General features: G+C 45.7%; 1 protein-coding gene across 1 annotated transcript; it reads left to right on the top strand.

Moving 5' to 3' along the window:
- Positions 1 to 2,358: 2,358 nt before the first annotated feature.
- On the top strand, positions 2,359 to 21,975 carry LOC141432409 (uncharacterized). The gene is given in 13 exon segments (XM_074093950.1): positions 2,359 to 2,579; positions 14,052 to 14,142; positions 14,175 to 14,371; positions 14,459 to 14,786; positions 14,874 to 14,934; positions 15,084 to 15,984; positions 16,263 to 16,392; positions 16,843 to 16,938; positions 17,175 to 17,657; positions 17,743 to 18,020; positions 18,276 to 18,414; positions 18,417 to 18,619; positions 21,181 to 21,975. Coding segments are annotated over 13 exon segments (3,594 nt in total). The 5' UTR covers positions 2,359 to 2,531; the 3' UTR covers positions 21,820 to 21,975.
- Positions 21,976 to 21,980: the final 5 nt, after the last annotated feature.

The following is a 21,980-nucleotide window of genomic DNA, read 5'->3' as shown; positions in this document are numbered from 1 at the left end:
AAGTACAGTCTTGTATTAAAAAATATTTTTTTATGGTTAGGTTATTAACAATTATGATTTACTTACTTATGTTGCTAGGTACCATCAGCCAAATAAGTGGTCTACCAAATTTTTAAACAAGTTCCTGTCAAATGAATTTGTCGCTAAAGTCGATATTTCAAGTTGACGGATTATTGGCATTATTGTTTTATGACATGCAAACGATTGTAAACTTTACTGTGGTAGACGATATATTTGGCTGATGGTACCTATTTATTATTAATTATGTTTTTAATATTTACCTTCAGAACAGAATCTTAGCAAAAAAAAAATAGACCGAAGTTAACCTAATAATTAATTATAGACCGAAGTTAACCTAATAACTTAATTAATTCACGTACTTAATACCTATTTACAAAAAACAGCTCCACTTTTTACATAATGTGACATGGTTTGACATTCACCTCGGAAGCATGCAAAAAATCTGCCGGCCAATTCATCTGCATACTTAATTAATTATCTCATATAAGAGAATGGCACTTAAACAACCAAATGGTATGATATTTGCGGAGTCGCTCGGACCCGGACCGGGCTCCATTAGAGCGATCAATTCATTATAATTAGCATTTGACATAAGCAGCGGTCATTAACGGCGGCCCAAGCGGAGGGGCGCTGCGGAGCGGAGCATATTAACTGTGTGATGATGGTTCTTTGTCACGGTAAATCTTTGCCGAAATCTCAGCCTCCCAGGTGATCTCCCAAAACACGCGGGCTGACGGCGCCCGGGGGTTGTCGTGTCGCGGTGGCTGCGCACTGGCGTGAGTCGTGACCACGCTCCTCGCTGTGACAGTTTATAAACAAATGAAATTTATAAAGATAAATGCTAAAGGTAGAGCTACGTAAAGTTTTTCAAAGGGTTGTGTATGTATTTAATTTAGTAGCTATCGTTTCTTTTGTACTAGCTGTTACTCGTGATCTTGTCTGCAGAGAGTTAAGACTGCCTCGTGTCCTTCTCAGGATCTCAAGCAATCTCCATTCAAAATCACAGTCAACTACATAAGTAACTACAACTACCATACTTAAACACCTAGGTATACTTGGGAAAAATACTTTGCTTGCGAAGTAAACCTAACTGTAAGCCATGAAAGCTGTTTACTAATTTATTTATCGGGGCATCAGTGTTTGCACAGCAGTGGCGACGGGCGGCCGGCAGCGACGGCGCGGCGCGGCGCGGTCGTGGCTTCCTCCCATTTAGCTGTCCCTCGCGGCTCGCTGCGCCCGCGACGCGACTCCTTGCAACTTGGAGGACTCGCAGACAATCCAATACAGCTACTAGTAATAGAGTAATGTGACTGATTGACTCACTGATTGCAATGAACATACACCATTACGCCTAGGGTCTTGTAATTTAGTGAGACTATATGGTACCGTAACTATCATACTTAGAGGTGCATCAAGAAGGAATTTATCAAAATCCTCACGGGTTTTAGCCTACTTTAATTCTTCCACGTAAGCTATGTCAGTCACCTTGACATATTATTCAAATAGATCATCGATATAGCACATTGATCAAAGTTGCGGTCAATGTGCCTTTGTTTGCTATTGCTAGCTGCAGCCGCGACTTTGCCTGCACGCCGTGGGAATCTTGAATTGTTCTGGTATTAACGGTAGCTTAAGTCAATCCGGAAAAGTGAGGGTATACCAGTAGATAAAATATTTCTGAAATCAATTCAGTAGGTCCAGAACTACTCCCTAAGTCGGTATTAATAAAATGTATTAATAAATATGGGGCAGTACTTAATATTCTTACTAAGATATTATTTATTAGGTATACAACTTGTGCTAAGCCAGTCAAAGCCAGTGCAGCTGGCACCTGCTTGGCGCTGTGGTAGAGCACAAAGAAACCCCATCAAACAGTAAAACTCCGTGTTTTTAGGTTGTATTTAACTAAAAACATAAGAAAAGTTCAGCAACTTTCGATAAATAAATATTTTAATTTCAACTAATACTTAATATAAAACAATTTAAATATATTATTTACATAATTTGGGCTTGTACATTTCTTGTTCTTAAATGTAGCTAGGGGTGGATATTAATTTAATTTCCAGAAAAAATTAAACTGAAAAGCTCTGTAGTATTCACATGTCAGATTGGGTACTGTTTAATCTAACACTACCTTTAAAAAGGCTCCAGCACGGAGCAACGATCTCGAACTCTATCTGCATTCCATCTCGAAATTCGCGAGAGCGCCGCCGCCGCCCGCTGCGCCGGAGCAGCGGCAATAAAAATAAATCAAATCAGTGCAGCCTGTGGGGCAGCAGGGGGGCAGCGGGACGGCAGGGGGGGAGGGCAGGGCAGGAGGGCGGCGCGGCCAGTCCCGAGCCGAGCCCCGCGGCGAGCGCACGCCCGCACCGACCGACGTATGCGCGCGCGCCCGCAGTGCTCCCGTGACTACCAGTGCAGTGATAGCGGCTGTGTGTGCCAGCAGCGGAGCCGCCGCGGCATGCGCCGGCCGCGCCCGCGCCGGCGCCCGCCGCGCTGACCGCCGCCCCATGCCGCCCCGTGCCGCCGCCGCGCTAGCGCTGCTCACCCTGTTCCATGTACGTGCCGCCCGCTGCTTGACCGACCACGCACGACAGCCCGCATCTAACCCTCAACCTCGGGCCCTTTCCGTTTGATATAAGTGATTCTTCAATCAGTGATTTGATGTGATTCTCTCTCGTTACCTGACTTCTATCGGTGTCAATCAAACATGACGGTCTCGTCTCTATGTAGAGTTCTGTGTGAGTCGTAGATGTGTGTGTAACCAGCATCGACTTCAATTCTGAAGTCCCGCAGTGTGTCTGTCTGTGTCGCTGAAAGTCATTATCGTTTCACAACCGTCACAACACACACTTAAAACTTATTTGAACAAGAAATAAATGTACCTTCGCCCGAAGTCAAAATCAATGCCAAAATATCATTAGTCTGTTAAAATCTTGAAATACTGACTAAGCACTAAATCTAACTAGAAGTAGTAGGTAAAGATGGTTCAATAATTATGTGTGTTTCTCAAACTTAAGGACATGAAAAGATTTATTTTAGGGAACCATAATATCGATTTTAGTGACAGAAAACCTGCATTTATAGATTTAAAAAGAACATACTTTATTCGGATATCGAACTCTGTCGTATTGAAAAAAAATCAACTTTCTTCCTACTATTTCATGCAGAATCCTCGGTGTTAAAGTTTTAGTGGCACTTTATATCAAGTTTATACCTCACATACGCTAGTAATGTCAATGCCCATTGTAAATTATGTTTCCCGTTGTACGTCCCGTATAAACGTTACATCTTCGTAAAGGAAGTATTGTTTGTCTACCCCAACATTCGGTTTCAGCCAAACTTTCGTCGGCTAAATTCCGGCCGAAACCGAAGTTCGACAGAAGTTGAAGCTGCAGCAGGGCTACCACGAAACTCGAAGTTCGTGTCGTGCGGTCCCTCTGACACTTATACTGCTTAATACGAGAGCGAGAGGGACGGTACGATACGAACTTCGAGTTTCATAGTAGCCCTGCAGGTGCTCGGTCCCAGACACTGTCATCCGCAACAACAACTAATCTATACTCGTATCAATCAAATCTCAAATCTCGGGATCATAAACTTATATTCAAAATAATTATTATTAAAATCGTCTTATTTCTATTGTATCTACAGTAAAACTAACAATTCCTGAAACTACATTACTACTACTACTACTACTAGAATCACAAAATCATCATCATTTTCATTTCTACAATCTCACTCTACAATTCTCTCTTCGTAGACAAAGAGTCTAACTTGAAACATCAAACATATATTCGCTAGAACTTAAAGGTAACATTACTATTTCAAAAAACGTCTCTACATCTACCGGATGCTTATTTGGTAATTTACTTTTAATGTAGAACAGTGGGTACGTGACTGACTGACTGAATGACAGACAGACAAGACAACGTATCTATAGCCACTATAGGTAGAGACTCAAAAAATGACGAAATAATTATACATTTGACAGTGAGAGGTATGTGTGTACCAGAGAAATGTACGAAGAAGGGGTTTTCTAAATTCTAAACTGACTATAAAGAACTAAACTTCGTATCATTGTCCGAACGTAAAGCCACGGTCGTTAGGTAGTATCCGCATAAAACCGTTGAATGTGATAAAGTGTAGAGCTCTATGAGATGATCGTGCGGCACTTGTCCTTGCAGTGCGAATGCGAATCCTCTTGATAATGATAAGTAAAGTTAGAAGGACGAGCTCGTTGTCATTCCGCGCGCGCGCGCAGCCCGTTGCTAATGTCTGTGGGAATCCGTCGGCGGCGGGACGTGCGCCGCGCGCGCCGGTCCGGGGCTCGACATCCATCCAACACTCGCCTCTATACTTACTTTCCTTCAAATTCAACACTACTTTGAGTTTCATGAACCTGTTGCACCGCTCTCTGATGCGATGGCGTGTCTTCAAATATTTCCGGATTATTTCAGCGGATATTGGGTAATTGGGTTAGATTGATTTTTAATTTTGATTAACAAAATCTTTCCATACATTGATAGATGTTCAAAGTGTACCGCGTCTAAGACGTGAGTACACTTTGAATCAATAATTCTGATTGATAACCTTCACAGGGGCGTTCAATTAATCTAACCCAATACTGAAATATTTCGACGAAATTTGAAGACACTGTATTATTTGAGATGCCGCCTCTGTTTAGTTGATTTTTATCACTTAAAATAACAGTATCTTATGAGACATTAGTAGAACGAGCCTCTACTCTCGTAAAAGACACAGGCAAGAAAAAGTAAATAGATATGAGTAGGGTAAGTAGGTACCTACAAGAACGTTAGTATCGAATACTGTGATGAATAGTCCGTTATATCAGCGAGCTGATCGCATTGGCAATTTCCGGCGGCCATGTCCGCCGGAGGCCGGGGTTTGCGATTACTGCAGCGCGGAGCGCCGTGGTCGCGGTCGCGGTTGCGGGAGGAGCCGCGAGCCGCTGCTAGTTGTCGTTAAACCGCGTGTTTTCTCGTGAAGCACGTGACGAGCACGCCAATGGCCGCCATCACGGCCCGGCATGATGTTCTGTGAAATGGAACTCGGGGACTGTTTTCTATAGATGTTGTTATTCAAAGGTCATTGCCCCTCTTGGTAACCGATGACTTTAGAAAAAAAATAATAGGTATATAACCTACGACAATTGAGGACTTATAATTTAAATCTACTATAGTACAACCTCCTATCAATATCCTAACGAAATAGGATTATTTTAATCCTTTTTAATTCTTTTAATCCTATTTCTACCATCGTATTACGATTCGATTTTGTTTTTGGGACTTGTTAATTGGGATGGAATGTGCCCGCAATGCGAGACAAAGAAAAACTGCGCCTGTACTGACGCTGTCTGACCAACTTCTTTGAATTAAAGAAGCCTAATCAGAAATATTTAGTCCGATTTTTTGAATTACGAGAGAGAGAAATATAATAATGTATATTATTGTTCGCGGATCGTCGACGTATAAAAAATGTAACAATTGGAACAAGGAATGAACGCTGGAATACCTACTGATGTGCCAAAGGAAACTATCCAAAATTACGGAATTTTTCATATAGGAAAATTTCAGAAACTTATCACTATTTTGTATGGGGATTAAAACTTTCCATTTGTTTAATTCAAATTTCCTGTATTTCATGTGAAAATTTCCAGAAATTTCCGAGAATTATTCCAACTTTTTGGAAACTTCCCGCAACTTGCACATCTATAGGCTGGAATTAGAATTAGGTACTCATGTCAGGACTATTCAGGACGACACGACAGTTTGTGCTCTCTATCTAAATACCTAAAATTTACAAGGTATCTAAGACAAAACTAATTTACAATATTAATTTCACAAAGTGAGTACCTAATTATATTATCTTTCATTTCCGTTAAATAATCTATCCAGAAGTTTTCATTTGCACTTGCTCAGCCACCGCGCAGAATATTACAGATTTTATCGTGTGATGCCTTGAGTGGAATAACTTCACGTGTATCAAAGTCAAGTCAAACTCAAAAAACCTTTATTCAATTTAGGCTTTAACAAGCACTTATGAATGTCAAAAAAAAATCTACCACCGGTTCGGAAAAACCTCTGCTGAGAAGAATCCGCCAAGAAACTCAACGAGGTATATATTTTTTAACAGATTTACAATATTATTAAATGATATGTATACATCACAAGTATTTAACACAACTTTATTTTTATTTTTATCATTCGAATATTATAAAAAAATATTCACAACTAATATTATTTATTACACAACTGGCACCAGTCGATGGACAAGGAAGGGTACCCAACTGTCCGACTCCGATTTGATTTATTTTGATATAAGTATGTTATAGAGTAGTCTAAAATAACGGACACGTATTTTTTTTAGCTGCCCAAACTCAACCTGTTTGGAGAAAATATCCTTCAAAGTACTGAAAATTGACCAAACCTTCCAACTTATGTTGAGAGATTTGTTCAAGAAAATTGATAATTAATTACTGGTTTCGTTATATGTTGGAGAACATGAAAAAATAATGGAGGCGTGTTTTGATTCACCACAAACTTTTCTAATTTTCTTTTCATATTTTTTTTGTTTATACCTAATTTTTATAATAAATAGAAATAGAAATAGAAATAGAAATATTTATTCGCTATTCGCACAAAACATAATAAAAATACATTAAAGAAAGAAAAAAACAACAATATGCGAACTCGCGAAACGGTCCCAGCTCAGCATAGTGTTGGCCGGGTAGGCCAACGCTGGTCTTCCTTTAAAAATAAAACTTTGGGTTTTACTTTAAAACAATAGTATTTTATGCAACAGTTGTATAACAGGGTTCAAAAAACGCGAGTGGCGTGAGTTACGATGTGAGCTTTAGCGAACATCGTAAGAAAAAGACGACACGAGCTTTTTTTGACTTACTTATACAACGTTGCATACAATACTTTTTCTTCGACTTGGGTACTTATTAATTAAAATACAAAATTAGAGAAAAAGTAAACTTGAAATGTTTTCATACTTTAGTAAAAAGTATCGCAACCGCAAAGAGAAGGTAAACAACAATAAACAAGTGAGAAATATGAAAACGTCAAAATATGTCTTAGTTAAATTTTGTTTTGATTAACGTTTATTTGCCTGATACGCATTACTTAAATGTTGGCAGGCTATGGATTAGTAGGTTCGGAAAGTTTTTTTCTGTATAAAAACCATATAAAATATGTAACTGGCACCTTAGCGTGTCCGAAGCTAGGGCGTCCAGTCTCGGAAATATTTTTGAGTCTCGGGACTGAGACGAGACTTTGTCTTCAGTCCCGGGAGTCTCGAAATTTCGAGACTTTCGAGACTTAACGACAAATCCTTTTGGGTGGTCCGAATCTGAAGTGAAGTCATAGTCGTCGTAGTTGCAGATAAAGAAGTACTTAGTGGGAAAAGAGCGGGCCACTTCAAATATTACGAAAATTTTTTTTTTAATATAAAGTTTATGTTGTTTATTAAATTATCAGAACACTACCATCCTAATTCAAAAGGATGCATGTCCAAAAATGCAATTTCGTTTAATTACACTTTTCGATACATAAACATCAATCTACCATATGAACATGTTTCTGAAAACTTTAGTAAAATTTTTCAAAAACTTACTAAGAAAATTTAGCATATGTCCAAAACCACACCCAAAACCATGACATTTCCCAAGCAGTATGGCCTTATGAGTGTAACAACAATTGTTCCTTATCTCCTCTTTACTAAGAGTTCAGAACGCATAATCTTTTTCTATCTGTTTTTATGGCTTAGTTAGTGACTGCAATGCAATGAATCCGCTTGGGGTGTAGGTACATAAAATGACAAAATACAATTTCTTCCATGCATCGTCGTTAATAAATATTATCATGTAGTGAACAACATAATCATCACAGTATAACCACAGTTTACCTAGCTAATTCAAGTATTTAACGTATAGTGGATTTTTTGAGGTACTTTTGAAAGTTCATTTGATTTTACTCATCGTATATGCATTATAATTGACTGTAAACAATCACAAGTCCGGTCTTGCTGGACTGAATAAAATAAGTCTCGAAGTCTCGAAAATCACCGAGACTGGAACTGCAGAGTCTCGGGACCGAAAATGGTTCGAGACTCTCGGTTTTCCGAGAGTCTCGATTCCCGGGATGGAAGCCCTAGTCCGAACGTACGAATTAAGAAAAAAAAAGTAAGTGACTGCAGCAGGGCTACTACGAAACTCCAGACTGTAAGTTCGCGTCGTGCGGTCCGTCTGACACTATTTAATATGAGAGCGAGAGGGACGGTACGATACGAACTTCAATTTTTGAACTTCAGAGTAGGCCCTCAGTATCGTTTTAGCAACATTACGATACAGTGCTGTTATGGGGAATAGACAATATAGACTTTTCCAGAACCTTGTTATGTATGTTGTTATATTACTGTTCGTGATTAAGTTAATCACATATTACAGTATAGGAGTAGAAAAAATTCATAAAAGTTCATCTTCAGAAAATTTTTATCTAGAAAACGGGTCACATGTTTTTGACAGTATCGCATTTCTAGCCTAACCTAAAGGATCTTAGGCATCTTAATCTCACAGTGCTCATTGGAAATTTCACATTCCCTTTCTTGAAAGACGTTCTGTACAATCTTATTACTCGTAGAGCATAGGTATAAAAAGTAGTACCCAGGTGCAAAACAGATGATTACCTACTGACGTTATGGAGTTGTCAGTAACAGTCTACCTAGTAGGTACGATTAATGATTGTTAAGTATGTATGGTGTAACATTTATGTGAATAACATTTAGTTATCGGAAGCTGAGGTGGCCGAGTGGTTTAACCTATGGCCTCTCAAGCAGAGGATCGTGGGTCCAACCCCGCTCGCACCTCTGAGTTTTTTGAAATTCATGTGCGAATGAAATTTACCACGAGCTTTACGGTGAAGGAAAACATCGTGAGGAAACCTGCACAAACCTGCGAAGCAATTCAATGGTGTGTGTGAAGTTCCCAATCCGCACTGGGCCCGCATGGGACTACGGCCTAAGCCCTCTCATTCTGAGGGGAAGCCTGTGCCCAGCAGTGGGACGTATATAGGCTGGTATGATGATGATTATTATAGTTAATCGGAGTCAAAATTTTATGTAAACTGATTTTGCTCCGAATGTTCGCTCCCGAAAGCACACAATAGCAAATGTCATCGATAGTATCGTTAAAGCTGTATTCTAAAGCCCTGTAGTAAATAAATAAATAGACAATATTTTTTCATTTAAAGGTATCAAATTAAAATGACTAGCTTGAAGTCGTGTCAAATTCGTTATCTTACGCGTTTTATTAAAAAAATGCATATATTGAAAATAAGTTTGTTATTTTTACAAGTAACTTGTTCATTTGAGCTGCTGTTAAATAGATAATTAATTAAATAACCGATTAATTTAATTAATAAAATCATTGATTTTCCGATAATATTAGACGGATTGTTATAAATTGTTATCCTACTCATATTGTAAATGTGAAAGTTTGTGAAGATGTTTGGATGTTTGTAACTCAATCACGTCTAAGCCGCTGAACCGATTTAGATGAAATTCGGTATACAGATAATTAATGAGTCCCTAAGAAGGACATAGGATAGTTTTTATCCCGGAAAATTGCACAGTTCCAGCGGGATAGCGATAAACGAATTCTACGCGGGCGGAGTCGCGGGCAACAGCTAGTACCTAATATTATAAATGTGAAAGTTTGTTTATTTATTCGTTTGTTACTTTATAACGTCTAAACCGCTGAACCGAATTAGATGAAATTAACTCAGTATGGGTGCAGATAGTTTGAGTCCCGGGGGATAAAAGAATAATTATTATCCCAGAAATTCGCTAAGTTCCCGTGGGATAGATAAACGAATTCTACGCAGACGCAGTCGTGGTCAGCAGGCTAGTATCTTTTATTTCTTCATTTAAATCTTGAAATTTTAGATAAAAAAATCTATAGATCATCGATTAAACAGTTTTTACTAAGGGGACATTTCAACACCTTTAATAGTTTAATGGGCTCTACTTTGGTAGGTACCTGCCTATCTACTTCACTTCAATCAATTTTATTTCAGCTCTATCTCTCTCTTTGAAGAAGTACTTACTAATTCATTCTTTATGAACCTTAATATTTTGATTTATCATGAGTTACCTTACCTACTTTGTATTGTAGAACCTTAATATATCTGTCAGTAACTAGTCATCAGCGTAACTTTGCACGCCTATAAGGCTATAAGTCCACATGAATTATTTACCTATCCTTAGCTAACACCTACCACCACTCACTTACCTAGTAGGTACGTAGCATGGCCAGGTGAAGAGCAAAGATAACAGGACCCCATTCGACTCACCTCAACACTAAACAAAGAGCGGCTGGGCGGGCCGCCGGGTGGGCGGAGCGCGCGCCGCCCCGCCCCGCCCGGCCCCGCCCGCCGCCGCGCCGCACTTAGCTCTATGTCTATGCACATTAGAAAGCTGAAATAGTTATTTGTGTCACAAGGGAGCAAAATTTTGTATTTGCGGCGAGGGCTCACTTAACGCCCAAGATGAAAATAGTTTAGCTCCCGAGTGGCTCATACAACTTTTCACACCGAGCATTAAGAAACTTGAAAAAAAAAACAATTCTAAATATTATTAAAGAACTTCCAGCATATAAAATGGCTTGGCTTTACAATTATCAACTTCAAAAAATGGAATTTGCAATAAAACACTTAGAAAAGCCTTAACCAGAAAAGTTGCACTTTGGTCCCTCTCGTCAGGGAGGAAAAGTTACTTTTCTGAAGGAGAGGTGTAAAAGATGCATTGCTTTATTAACACTGTTATATTGCACGGTAGTTCCTTTTTGGGTTGCCTTTAAACTTAGTCTCTCCGTCTGTATATCTAAATCATTAAGTAATCATACTTTTTATTTTCCCACGCCCTACACTTATATTATAACAGTCTTTCTAAATTTACACAAATTAGGTCATAGGTAAATCTACTTAATTAGCGTATAAAAGTTCTCCTCCGCATACCGAAACGTAATTTATGTTTATACCTGAATATCTAGGGAGAATATTTAGTGCGCCAAATCGATTGTTTTTTAGATGAGCAGTTTGGATAAGTTTAGGATAATTAAAATAACAGATGTGTGTACCTACAGTAATTCTTGCCTACTAGGTAAATGTAGATAGATATGTAATACGGGTCAAATGTTGCAAGGTGAATTTGACGCACTTCCAGTAGTCGGATTGACTTCAAATTTGGTATGCTTATGTAAATCTGGTGACAATACAATAATCGGGTAGTGGCATCCTGGTGGTTTGGCTAGGATAGTCTCCGCAAGGACGGTTTTTTTTTACGTTACATAACTAACAAATTTCAAGCTAATTCCACTAACCGTGGAGGAGTTCCGTCCTGCGGAGACGATCCTGGCCGAACCATCAGGATGTCACTACCAGAATTTTGTATTATCACCAGATTTACATAAGTATGCCAAATTTGAAGGCAATCCGACTACTGAAAGTGCGCAGCAGCAGCTTATACATACATACCGCCGTAGCATACGCGCATAGGCGATCCGCCTGCTCGTTTGCCCCCTGTACCATAAAAAAATACATACACACATTGCAAGTTAAATAAAAGCTTGTAAAATGTATTTCCTTTCACTTATGATCCACACAGTCAAAAATAACACCGAAAAAATGTGCAGAATTTAAACATACTTTTAGTTCTATTTTTATTTATTTTGTTAATTATTGTACCTACTTATATACTATTTGTTAGTTTATAAAATAAAAAAAATACCAGTTAATTTAGAAAAAAAAACATACTTTACAGAGATTTTGACCAGGTTCGATTACCAGGAAACTAAAGTAAATATGTTGTATTTTTTAAAATATTAACCTTAGCGGTCCCCTGACACCAACGACGCTTAGATAAAAAAAATATTACTAGGTACTTATACTTAATTAACTTAGGCTAATTTTGCGGGAAATCAGCATAGTCTCCGCGGGATGGAGATAAACGAATTCTTCGCAGATTAAGTCGCGGGCAACAGCTAGGTAGTGCATAATTATTATTTACTTTTTTGTTGTCTTTTTTGGCGGCGTTTTTTTTTCATGCGTTTTTTTATTTTTGCTAGCGTTGTTTTGTGGGGGGTTTTTTAAATTTTTAATTTAAGTTTTTTATTTCATGTTTTTCAAACTGGTTTATTATTTTTTCAAAAGTGTACTTGTGTGTTGGATATCTTTGCTGCAGCATCAGCTCATCGTGTTGCCACCATTGCAGTGTATGTAGAATTAAATACTGATCAAAAGGAATCAAACACGTCATATCTGATATTATTTTTTCAAGAGTATAATGGTGTGCTGGATATCCTGGCTGCAGCATCAGCTCGTCGTGTTGCCACCACTGCATTGTATGTAGAATCAATTACTGATCAAAACGAATCCAAACACGATATATCTGCTATGGTTTTATCAAGAGTATACTGGTGTTCTGGATATCCTGGCTGCAGCATCAGGCCGAGAAATCCATTATCTTACATAGTTATATAGCATACATGGGTGTTTCAAATTTTAAGTCCCAAATATGTTTAAAAGTAAAGTAAATACCGATTATGCGTCTAAGATTCAAACCGCCGCGAACAAAAGAGCTGATGATCTTGAAACGGCTGAACCGATTTCGATAAAACATATCTAAGATCCATCGCTGGAAAACCTGCTTTCAAATAAAAAAAACCGCATTCAAATCGGTCCACCCGTTAAAGAGCTACGGGTGCCACAGACAGACACACAGACACACATAGCGGTCAAACTTATAACACCCCTCTTTTTGCGTCGGGGGTTAAAAAATATGACTTATTTTACAAGGAGTTCTAAGTTCGAAATAACAATGATGAGTAATGAGTGTCGTATCGTACCTACTGGACACTTTTTCGTTCCTTAATTCAAAAGCTCTCTGCTTACCGGACGGAACCTTGATCATTGACATTCTTAACTTTCTGGTGACTTTTTAAAGATGTGCCCAATGGCTACTGTACCAATAAGTTTTGAGAAAAGGTTTTAAATGTGATTACTATAGTCATTTCTTAATACTCTGGACTTTAATTTTAAACTATTTGATATTTTGTTTTGTAATAAGAATATGTGGTTTAAATCATGTTCTCGCTGCTGAGGTGAAAAGTTGTATGTGTTGTTGTTGTCACACGAGACCAAAGTTTTTTTGCATCTCGTGTGTTTTAATTCCTCGCTGATCTCTGGATTCTAATCTCGCTACGCTCGTGATTCAATAACTAAATAAATAAATATCACGGGACACTTGACACCAATTGACCTAGGCCCAAACGCAATAAAGCAACGGATAAACATACTTATATAGATAAATACATATTTAAATACATAATGAACATCCAAGACCCGAGAACAAACATTCGTAAATCAAGGCCAAAACTTAACATGTATGTCGCCAGGCGATGGCGGTGGACGACCAGAGTCGCTGTTCACATTATGGTGTGGTTTTTAGTCGCCCTGGTAGCTAACTTAGGAATGACACCTTAAGGTGCGGCCAAACCGCTGCTTAAAAAACGGTGACGGTACGGAATCGCAGTGACGCATCGTATGCGCACCGTTTTTTTTGCATGCTCTCCATACCGCTGCTTAAAATACGCAAACGGTGCGGCATCGCAGTGACATGCCGTAAACGTCACGACTTTTGTTCGGTAAAGACCTGAAGTTTACGACAGTCACTGCGATTGCGCATTTTAAGCAGCGGTGTGGAGAGCATGCGATAAAAACGGTGCGCATACGGTGCGTCACTGCGATTCCGTGCCGTCACCGTTTTTTAAGCAGCGGTTTGGTCGCACCTTACTTAAATACGGACGTATTTTAATTAGGGATCAGATATACCTACCTACTTAGGCGTAAGATTATTGTTACTAACACTATATGGATTCTTCTTCCCGAAATAAATGACTATTATTATTTGTTTGAGTAAAATTATTAATGAGATCGTGTTGTTTTTAGTGCGCGGCGGGCGCGGGCGTGTTCGAGCTGCAGATCCTCGAGTTCAACAACTACCGGCTGCAGCTGGCGAGCGGCGCGTGCTGCGCGGGCGCGCCCCGCCCCGCGCCCGCCCCGCGCCCGCTCCCGCCGCCGCCCCCGCCGACGCCTGCGCCGCGCCCTGCCGCACGCGCTTCTCGCTGTGCCTCAAGGAGTACCAGTCGGCGGCGGCGCCCGGCGCCTGCTCGTTCGGGCGCGCCGCCTCGCCCGTGCTCGGCACCGATTCGTTCACGCTCGCCGAGCCGCTCTACACGCTCGCGCTGCCGTTCTCGTTCCGCTGGACGGTGAGTCGCGGCCTGAGGCTGCTCGCTGCTCGTCGCTCGCCGCTCGCCGTTCGCGGCCTCTCACGCTCGCCGCTCTCTCTGTTGCAGCGCTCCTTCACACTGATCCTGCAGGCGTACGACGACTACAACTACACGGAGGGCGAGGCGCAGGCGGGGGGCGAGGAGGCGGGGCTGATCGAGGAGGCGTGGTGGTCGGGCATCGTGGAGCCGGGCGCGGCGTGGCACGCGCTGCGGCACGCGGGCGCGGCGGCCGGCGTGGCGTACCGCGTGCGCGTGTCGTGCGCGCCCAACTACCACAACACCACGTGCACCACGTTCTGCCGCGCGCGCGACGACAAGTTCGGCCACTACAGCTGCGACGCCACCGGCGCCAAGCGCTGCCTGCCCGGCTGGCGCGGCGACAACTGCGAACAGCGTACGTTCTCGCATCATCTCATCGCGCCGCTCGCTGATCGATATCGCTCCTCCTGCTGTTTGTGCTCACGTTGCTTTTTATTTGCAGCCGTTTGCAAAGAAGGCTGCCACCCGACCCACGGACGCTGCGATCGGCCCGGAGATTGCGAGTGAGTACTATCCGAAATTGAATAGTTTTGTTCGACTTGGTAGCATGAAGTATTCTTGAGGCGTTAAAGGTCGAACTGTGCAGACTAAATGATTGTCGTATACCTGGTCTCATTACGACGTGTAATATGGTGTCTCGTTTGGGCGGCAGCTGCCGGCCGGGCTGGCGCGGCGAGCTGTGCGCGCAGTGCCAGCCGTACCCGGGCTGCAAGCACGGCTACTGCAACGGCTCGTCGTGGGACTGCACGTGCGACACCAACTGGGGCGGCATCCTGTGCGACCAGGACCTCAACTACTGCGGCACGCACGAGCCGTGTCGGCACGGCGGCACCTGCGAGAACACGGCGCCCGACCAGTACCTGTGCACGTGCGCCGACGGCTTCTCGGGCGCCGACTGCGAGCGCGTGGACAACCCGTGCGCGCCCGCGCCCTGCGCGCACGGCGCCTGCGCACTGCGCGCCGCGCCGCCCGGCTTCAGCTGCGACTGCGCGCCCGGCTGGGGCGGCGCGCTCTGCGACCGCGACCTGGACGACTGCGCCAGCCAGCCCTGCCGCAACGGCGGCACCTGCCACGACCGCCTCGACGCCTTCCTCTGCGAGTGCGCGCCCGGCTGGGCCGGCCCGACCTGCGCCGAAGGTGAGTGTCGGTCGGCCGCTCCCCGTTCCTCGCGCGGGGCCCTACTGACCGCCGGTCGCTTTGCAGACGTGGACGAGTGCGCGGCGGCGGAGGGCGCGCTGGGCCCGTGCGTGAACGCGGCGGCGTGCAGCAACACGGCGGGCGGCTACGCGTGCGCGTGCCTGGCGGGCTGGACGGGCCGCGACTGCGACGCCAACGTGGACGACTGCACGGGCCAGTGCCTGCACGGCGCCACCTGCATCGACCTGGTGGACGACTTCCACTGCGCGTGCGCCGCCGGCTACGCGGGCCGCACCTGCGAGCGCGACGTGGACGACTGCGCCAGCCGGCCGTGCCGCAACGGCGGCGAGTGCGTCGACCGGCTCGACGCCTACACCTGCATCTGCCCCGTCGGCTTCTCCGGCGTGGACTGCGAGGTGAGTCCCTCTCCGTCGTCCCGTGTCCGTCGATCATGATCTCTGTCACACCTGTTCTAATCGATTCTTTAATTTTCATCATTCAGGCCACGTTGCACTAACACACTAACGAGACCTCTGCTTTTTTAGCTGTCATCCTGTAACGGAAGGTACTGTCCGGTGAGTGACCGCGCAAACATTTATAGATTTGGAATATTATTTATTCATTCGTCCTCTTTCGAGGATCAAGAAAGGACCGAGAATGTCCGTGACATAGACCGTGTGCGTTGCGTGCGCAGGACGACCGCGACCACTGCGACGGCGCGCCGTGCGGCAACGGGGCGCCGTGCTACACGGCGCAGGACGACTACTACTGCCACTGCGCGCCCGGCTGGACCGGCAAGAACTGCACGCAGCGCGCCGGCGCCGGCGCCGAGCCCGAGCCGTGCGTGGGCGGCGCGCCGTGCCAGCGCGGCCGCTGCGTGCGCGCGCCGCCCGCGCCGCCGCGCTGCGCCTGCGAGCCGGGCCGCGCCGGCGCCACCTGCCAGGACCGTGAGTACCGCCCGTGCTGGCTCCGCCCGGTGACTGGTGACGGCGAGCGAGCCCGCTCTGACCGCGCGCGCTTGTTACAGTGGTGGAGGAGTGCGCGGCCGGCGGCTGCGGAGCGGGCGGCGCCTGCCTGGAGCTGGGCGGCGCGCCGCGCTGCGTCTGCCGCGCCGGGTGGACCGGCGAGCGCTGCGACAGAGGTGACGTGACCCATACTTCTCCTCTTTTGTTTTAACCGTACTTATATTTAGTTTCATTTCCCTCGTTGGCTTTTAATTTTTGTATTTTGCTGGTTATGTGCAATGTCAAGAGCGTTGTCCCCGTTGGTTGCAGAATTGGACGAGTGCGCGTCAAGTCCGTGCCTCAACAACGGCTCCTGCGTGGACGGAGCCGGCGACTTCAGCTGTGTGTGCCCCGACGGCTGGACAGGTCAGTCACCGGTTCTGTGCTTGTTATTAATACTATTGTATACAGCCTATACATATTAATTTTCAAAGTTCCGTGCCTGAAGGATTCAACGACGCAATCCCACTGCGATCATTTGTGTTTCAGACGGTAATCGAGACTCTATCCTAATTATTCTAGCGGACACCGAGCCGTTCAACATTTTGCATTACGTGTATCACTGTGACCGTTACTTTACTATTTACCATAACTATTTACAGGAAAAACTTGTGGCGTTCTTGCGGAGATATCGTCGCGTTGTCCGGATGGCCCGTGCGCCAACGGCGGGTCGTGCGTGGTGCGCGGCGGCGCGTGGCGCTGCTTGTGCGCGGCGGGCTGGGCCGGCGCGTCGTGCTCGACGCCGGTCGCGGCCTGCGCCTGCGCGCACGGCGGCTCGTGCGCGCCCGCGCCGCACGCCGCGCCCGGCTGGGCCTGCGTCTGCGCGCCCGGCTGGGGCGGCGCGCACTGCGAGCGCGCGCTGGACGCCTGCGCCGCGCGCCCGTGCCGCAACGGCGGCCGCTGCCGCGCCGGCGCCGGCTGGCGCGCCTGCGACTGCGCGCCCGGCTGGGCCGGCGACGACTGCGGCCAGCGCGCGCCGCCCGCCTGCGGCCCCTGTCCGGCGCCCGCCGCCTGCGTGCCGGACCCCGACCCCGACCGCCCCGCGCGCTGCGTCTGCCCGAGGAACGCGAGGCGCTGTCTCGAACGTGAGTACCGCGTATTACAAGTATCGCCCGCGGCGTGCCCTCGGTTGTCATGTTATTTATTGCGATCTCTTCACGATCTTCACAGAGATCGCCGGACTAGAAGTTTCTGATGGTTCGGATTGGGGCCTCGAGGGGCCTGCGTCGCCGGAGGGCGAGGGCGCGGACGGCGCGGACGGCGCGTACGGGGCGGACGGGGCGGACGCGGCTCCGGGCGGCTGCGGCGCGCACGACGCGCGCGGTGGCACGTGGTGGTGGGGCTGCAACGCGTGCTGGTGCGGGTCGGGCGCGCCCGCCTGCACGCGCCTGTGGTGCGGCCTGCCCGACTGCCTGGCGCCCGGCGCCGCGCCCTGCCGCAACGACGAGGTACGACACGCACATACTTCACGATAGAAAGCGCTGAGCCCATTCCATATTAGATTCCTTTTGTCAAACTTTGGTCTTTGGTTGAGGTCGAAGGTCACTAATCACTGTATAGTGTACTTTATAACGACTTTCTTGGAATAATAGTATGGCGGAATCACCTTATTTTCTAGACACTGGCCTTTTCGGTAATGTCATAATGAAACGTCGATAGATTCGTGAAACAGTGTAGTAACGATATGATGGTGGTGCGTGCAGGTGTGCGTGCCGGCGGCACCGGCGCTGTGCCTGCGCGCGCCGTGCGTCATGCTGGGCGAGTGCCGGCGCGTGGCGGGGCGGCGCGTGGAGCCGCCCGCGCTGCCCGCGCCGGCCTCGTGCTGGCCGGGCGCGCGGGCGGCGCGCCCCCCGGCTGCGCGCGCGCGTCGCTGCAGCTGGCGCGCGAGCGTCTGGCGCGCGGCGCGCACGTGGAGCGCGCGTGCTCGGCGCTGCGGCGCGCGCTGGCGGCCGCCCTCGCCGCGCCGGGCCCCGCCGCCCCGCCGCCCCCGCTCACGCTGCTCTGCGACCTCGCCGCCGACGATGACGACGCGCTCGACCTCGCCATTGTGAGTTTACATTACACTCTAGCCTCGCTCACCCCGCTCGTTGTAATACCGAACCATTTTTTTTATTAACCTACACCCATATAGTAAATCCTCAATTATGCGCTCAAAAAGCATACGTAATGACCAGCATTACGACATTGGATTCTATTATGAACACGGAGGAGAAATCTGTATCGTAATGAGATTGAGCAGCAGGTCGTCGCGGCGCAGCTCGTGGGGCAGACATACCTACCTAGTTCTCGTTAATGCAGGTCATTCTCAATGGTTCTTGAACACATGATAGAGGATTTAATATATGGATACAGATAAATTATTGTATGCAACTGTACGTAATTAGGCCTTAAAACACTACATAATAGACTACTCGGGAATTCGTGGACCACGCGACGTTCACTCGATGTTAATAGTGCTAGCGCTACACCCCGAAATTCAGTAAAAAGCTGCAACTGGTGTTAAAAGCATGAAAATCGGAACGATTGATCTTTAGACCATTCAAGCATCAATTTGACTGGTAGCATGAAAAAAAAAAAACCGGCCAAGAGCGTGTCGGACACGCCCAAGATAGGGTTCAGTAGCCATTACGAAAAAAATCAAGTAATATTATGTGCGTTATAACACAATTAAAACACTTACTACAGTCTTAAAATCTATTACCAGAAAAAGAGCGTATCTTCACAGCACTTACGTCCTTTTCTTGAGAAGCGCAGTTTTTCGGAAATAACTCAAAGACGGTATATTATGTATATCCGATCATGTTGAAACTAATTTTCGTTGAAAGTATTTATTAAGCGTTACCTTTCCATATTTTTTGCATATTTTTGGACGAACGGTTTACAAGATAGAGGGGGACCCAATTTTTGCTACTTTGGGAGCGAGTATTTCCGGAAATCTTCACTTAATCAAAAAAGTTTTTGAGAAACCTTACTATCTTTTCAAAAGAGCTGTCGAACTATGGGCCACACGTTGATGCGAGTTAAAAAGTAGTTTTTTTTTTTCAATTTCTGTTACGTGTATGAAGTGCCCCCCCCCCCTATAAATATTTATTTTTGTAATTTAACTACAAAACTAAATAGCGGCTTTGACAAGACATCTGTACTCCAAATTTCATTGATATACATCTTGTAGTTTTCGAGTAAAATGCCTGTGGCATACGGAGGGACGGACAGACAGACGGACTTAACGAAACTATAAGGGTTCAGTTTTTGCCATTTTGGCTCCGGAACCCTAAAAAAGGGAGAGGAGTTATGACGTCATCTTTTTTTGTATTGTTTTTTTTTTGTTCTGAAACCCATCGTGTGTGGTATCTGATGAAAGGACTTACTAAGCCGATTCAAAAAATATGTCACATCATTATATTTCAGTCACTTGTTTTAAATGAAAATAAAAATCATTTTCAAAACATACCAAGTTTGGGCTCCTCCAGATATCGGTTTGTAAAAAATATACCTAAAATGATATGTAATAGCCTCATATCCAGCCCCAAGAAAGCATTTTTGAAAATATTTACAGATGGGCACAAGGGACTTTATTGCGTCTGCATATTATTATGCACGATCACCTTTGGCAGTCTGTAGCACACCCACATCACATTTTGTAACACTAAAAAATAATAAATAAATACTAAATGTAAATATTTTCATAATTGCTTTCTTGGGGTTTGATATGAGGCTATTATTTATCATTTTAGGTATATTTTACAACTAATAATTCAACCGAATCATATCTGGAGGAGCCCAAACCTGGTATGTTTTGAAAATGTTTTTTATATTAATTTAAAACAAGTGACTGAAATATAATGATGTGATATATTTTTAGAATCGGCTTAGTAAGTCCTTTCATTAGGTACCACACACGATAGGTTTCAGAACAAAAAAAAGCCATATAAAAAAGATTACGTCATAACCTCTCCTTTTTTGTTTTTTTTTTGTGCTACGGGTCAAATTGATTTGTATGGCTTAAAGATCAATCGTTCCGTTTTTCATGCTTTTAACGAACATGGGGTACCGCTAGCTGTAGGTATAACGCGGCGTAACTCGTGGACCATCCGTTGACAACGAGTGGACCCTGAGGGTCGAGGCGGTGCTGGTCGGGTGCCGGGTGGCTCTAATGAGTTGTGACCTTTATAACGATTTTTTGAGGTTTCTTTTCTTTTCGTCGATAATTTTATTTTACATCAGTGCTACTAGATAGAAGCATGAAATTATTTACGCCGAAATATTTCAAGAAAAAATGGTTCGGTAATGGTACTCTACTTGGCGTGGCGAAAACAGCACTGTGGCTCCGAATTTGCTATTTAGATCTTATTTTATGTGTGTCGCCATTTTTTTTATTAAATTATGTAAGTGATATAACATTGCTTCACCGTATCAGCATAGATTTAGATCGGTTCTGTGGATCGGGTCGCTTAAAAATATTTGATGACCTAAAAATATATTTAAACCGCAAAAGAATCCAACTAAGAGCCGTGAATCGTATAAAGGTATTCTATGACATTTCACAAAAATAATCCTCCAACAATACTTTACCAACAATGATTGACTTATTTCGATCGTATCCCGCAGTGGGTCGGCGAGGAGGAGAGCGTGGAGGGCGCGTCGAGCGCGGGCGCGCTGGCGCTGGCGGTGCGCGCGCTCAGCGACCTGGTGGCGCGACGCCGCCTGGCGCACCACGCGCTGCTGGGCGCCGCGCTGAGGCTGCGCGTGCCGCACGCCGCGCCCGCGCCCGCGCCCGCGCCCGCGCCCGCACCCGCGTCCGCGCCCGCGCCGCCCGCGCTGCTGGCGCTGGCCGCGCTGGCGCCCGTGCTGCTGCTGGCGGCGGCGGCCGGCGCGGCGCTGGCCGTGCGCCGCCGGCGCCGCGCCGCCGCCGAGCGCGCGCGCCGCTGCGACGAGGAGAAGTCCAACAACCTGCAGAACGAGGAGAACCTGCGCCGCTACGCCAACCCGCTGCCTCCCGCGGGCGCCGCCGCCGCCGCGCGCGCGCACTCGCTCTACAAGGCGCAGAACGCCGACGCGCGCAACAACACGCCGCCGCGCGACAAGGAGCTGACCAAGCGCGCGCTGCCGCCGCCCGAGCCGCCCGCCGCGCCCCCCGCGCCCCCCGCGCCCCCGGCGCCCCCGCGCCCCCGCGCTGCGCCACCCGCCGCCCGAGCGCCTCACCGTGCTCGTCTGACACCCGATATTTATTGTGAACGAGTGCCGTAGCGATTGTAAATAATGTACTTTTGTTTGTAAATAATGTTAAAAGAGAGTGTATTTTGTATGTTTTCGAATGGAGCGCCGAGAATCATATATTTTTGTAAAATAGAAGGTTGTATGTTGAAATAGAAAATGTCGTTGCAATAAAATGCTTCCGAGTTATTTTT

This window comes from Choristoneura fumiferana, chromosome 11 (assembly GCF_025370935.1).
Source record: "Choristoneura fumiferana chromosome 11, NRCan_CFum_1, whole genome shotgun sequence".
Classification (NCBI taxonomy): domain Eukaryota; kingdom Metazoa; phylum Arthropoda; class Insecta; order Lepidoptera; family Tortricidae; genus Choristoneura; species Choristoneura fumiferana.
The sequence above is the reverse complement of the archived record's forward strand: the minus strand, read 5'-3'. Positions and strand labels throughout refer to the sequence as shown.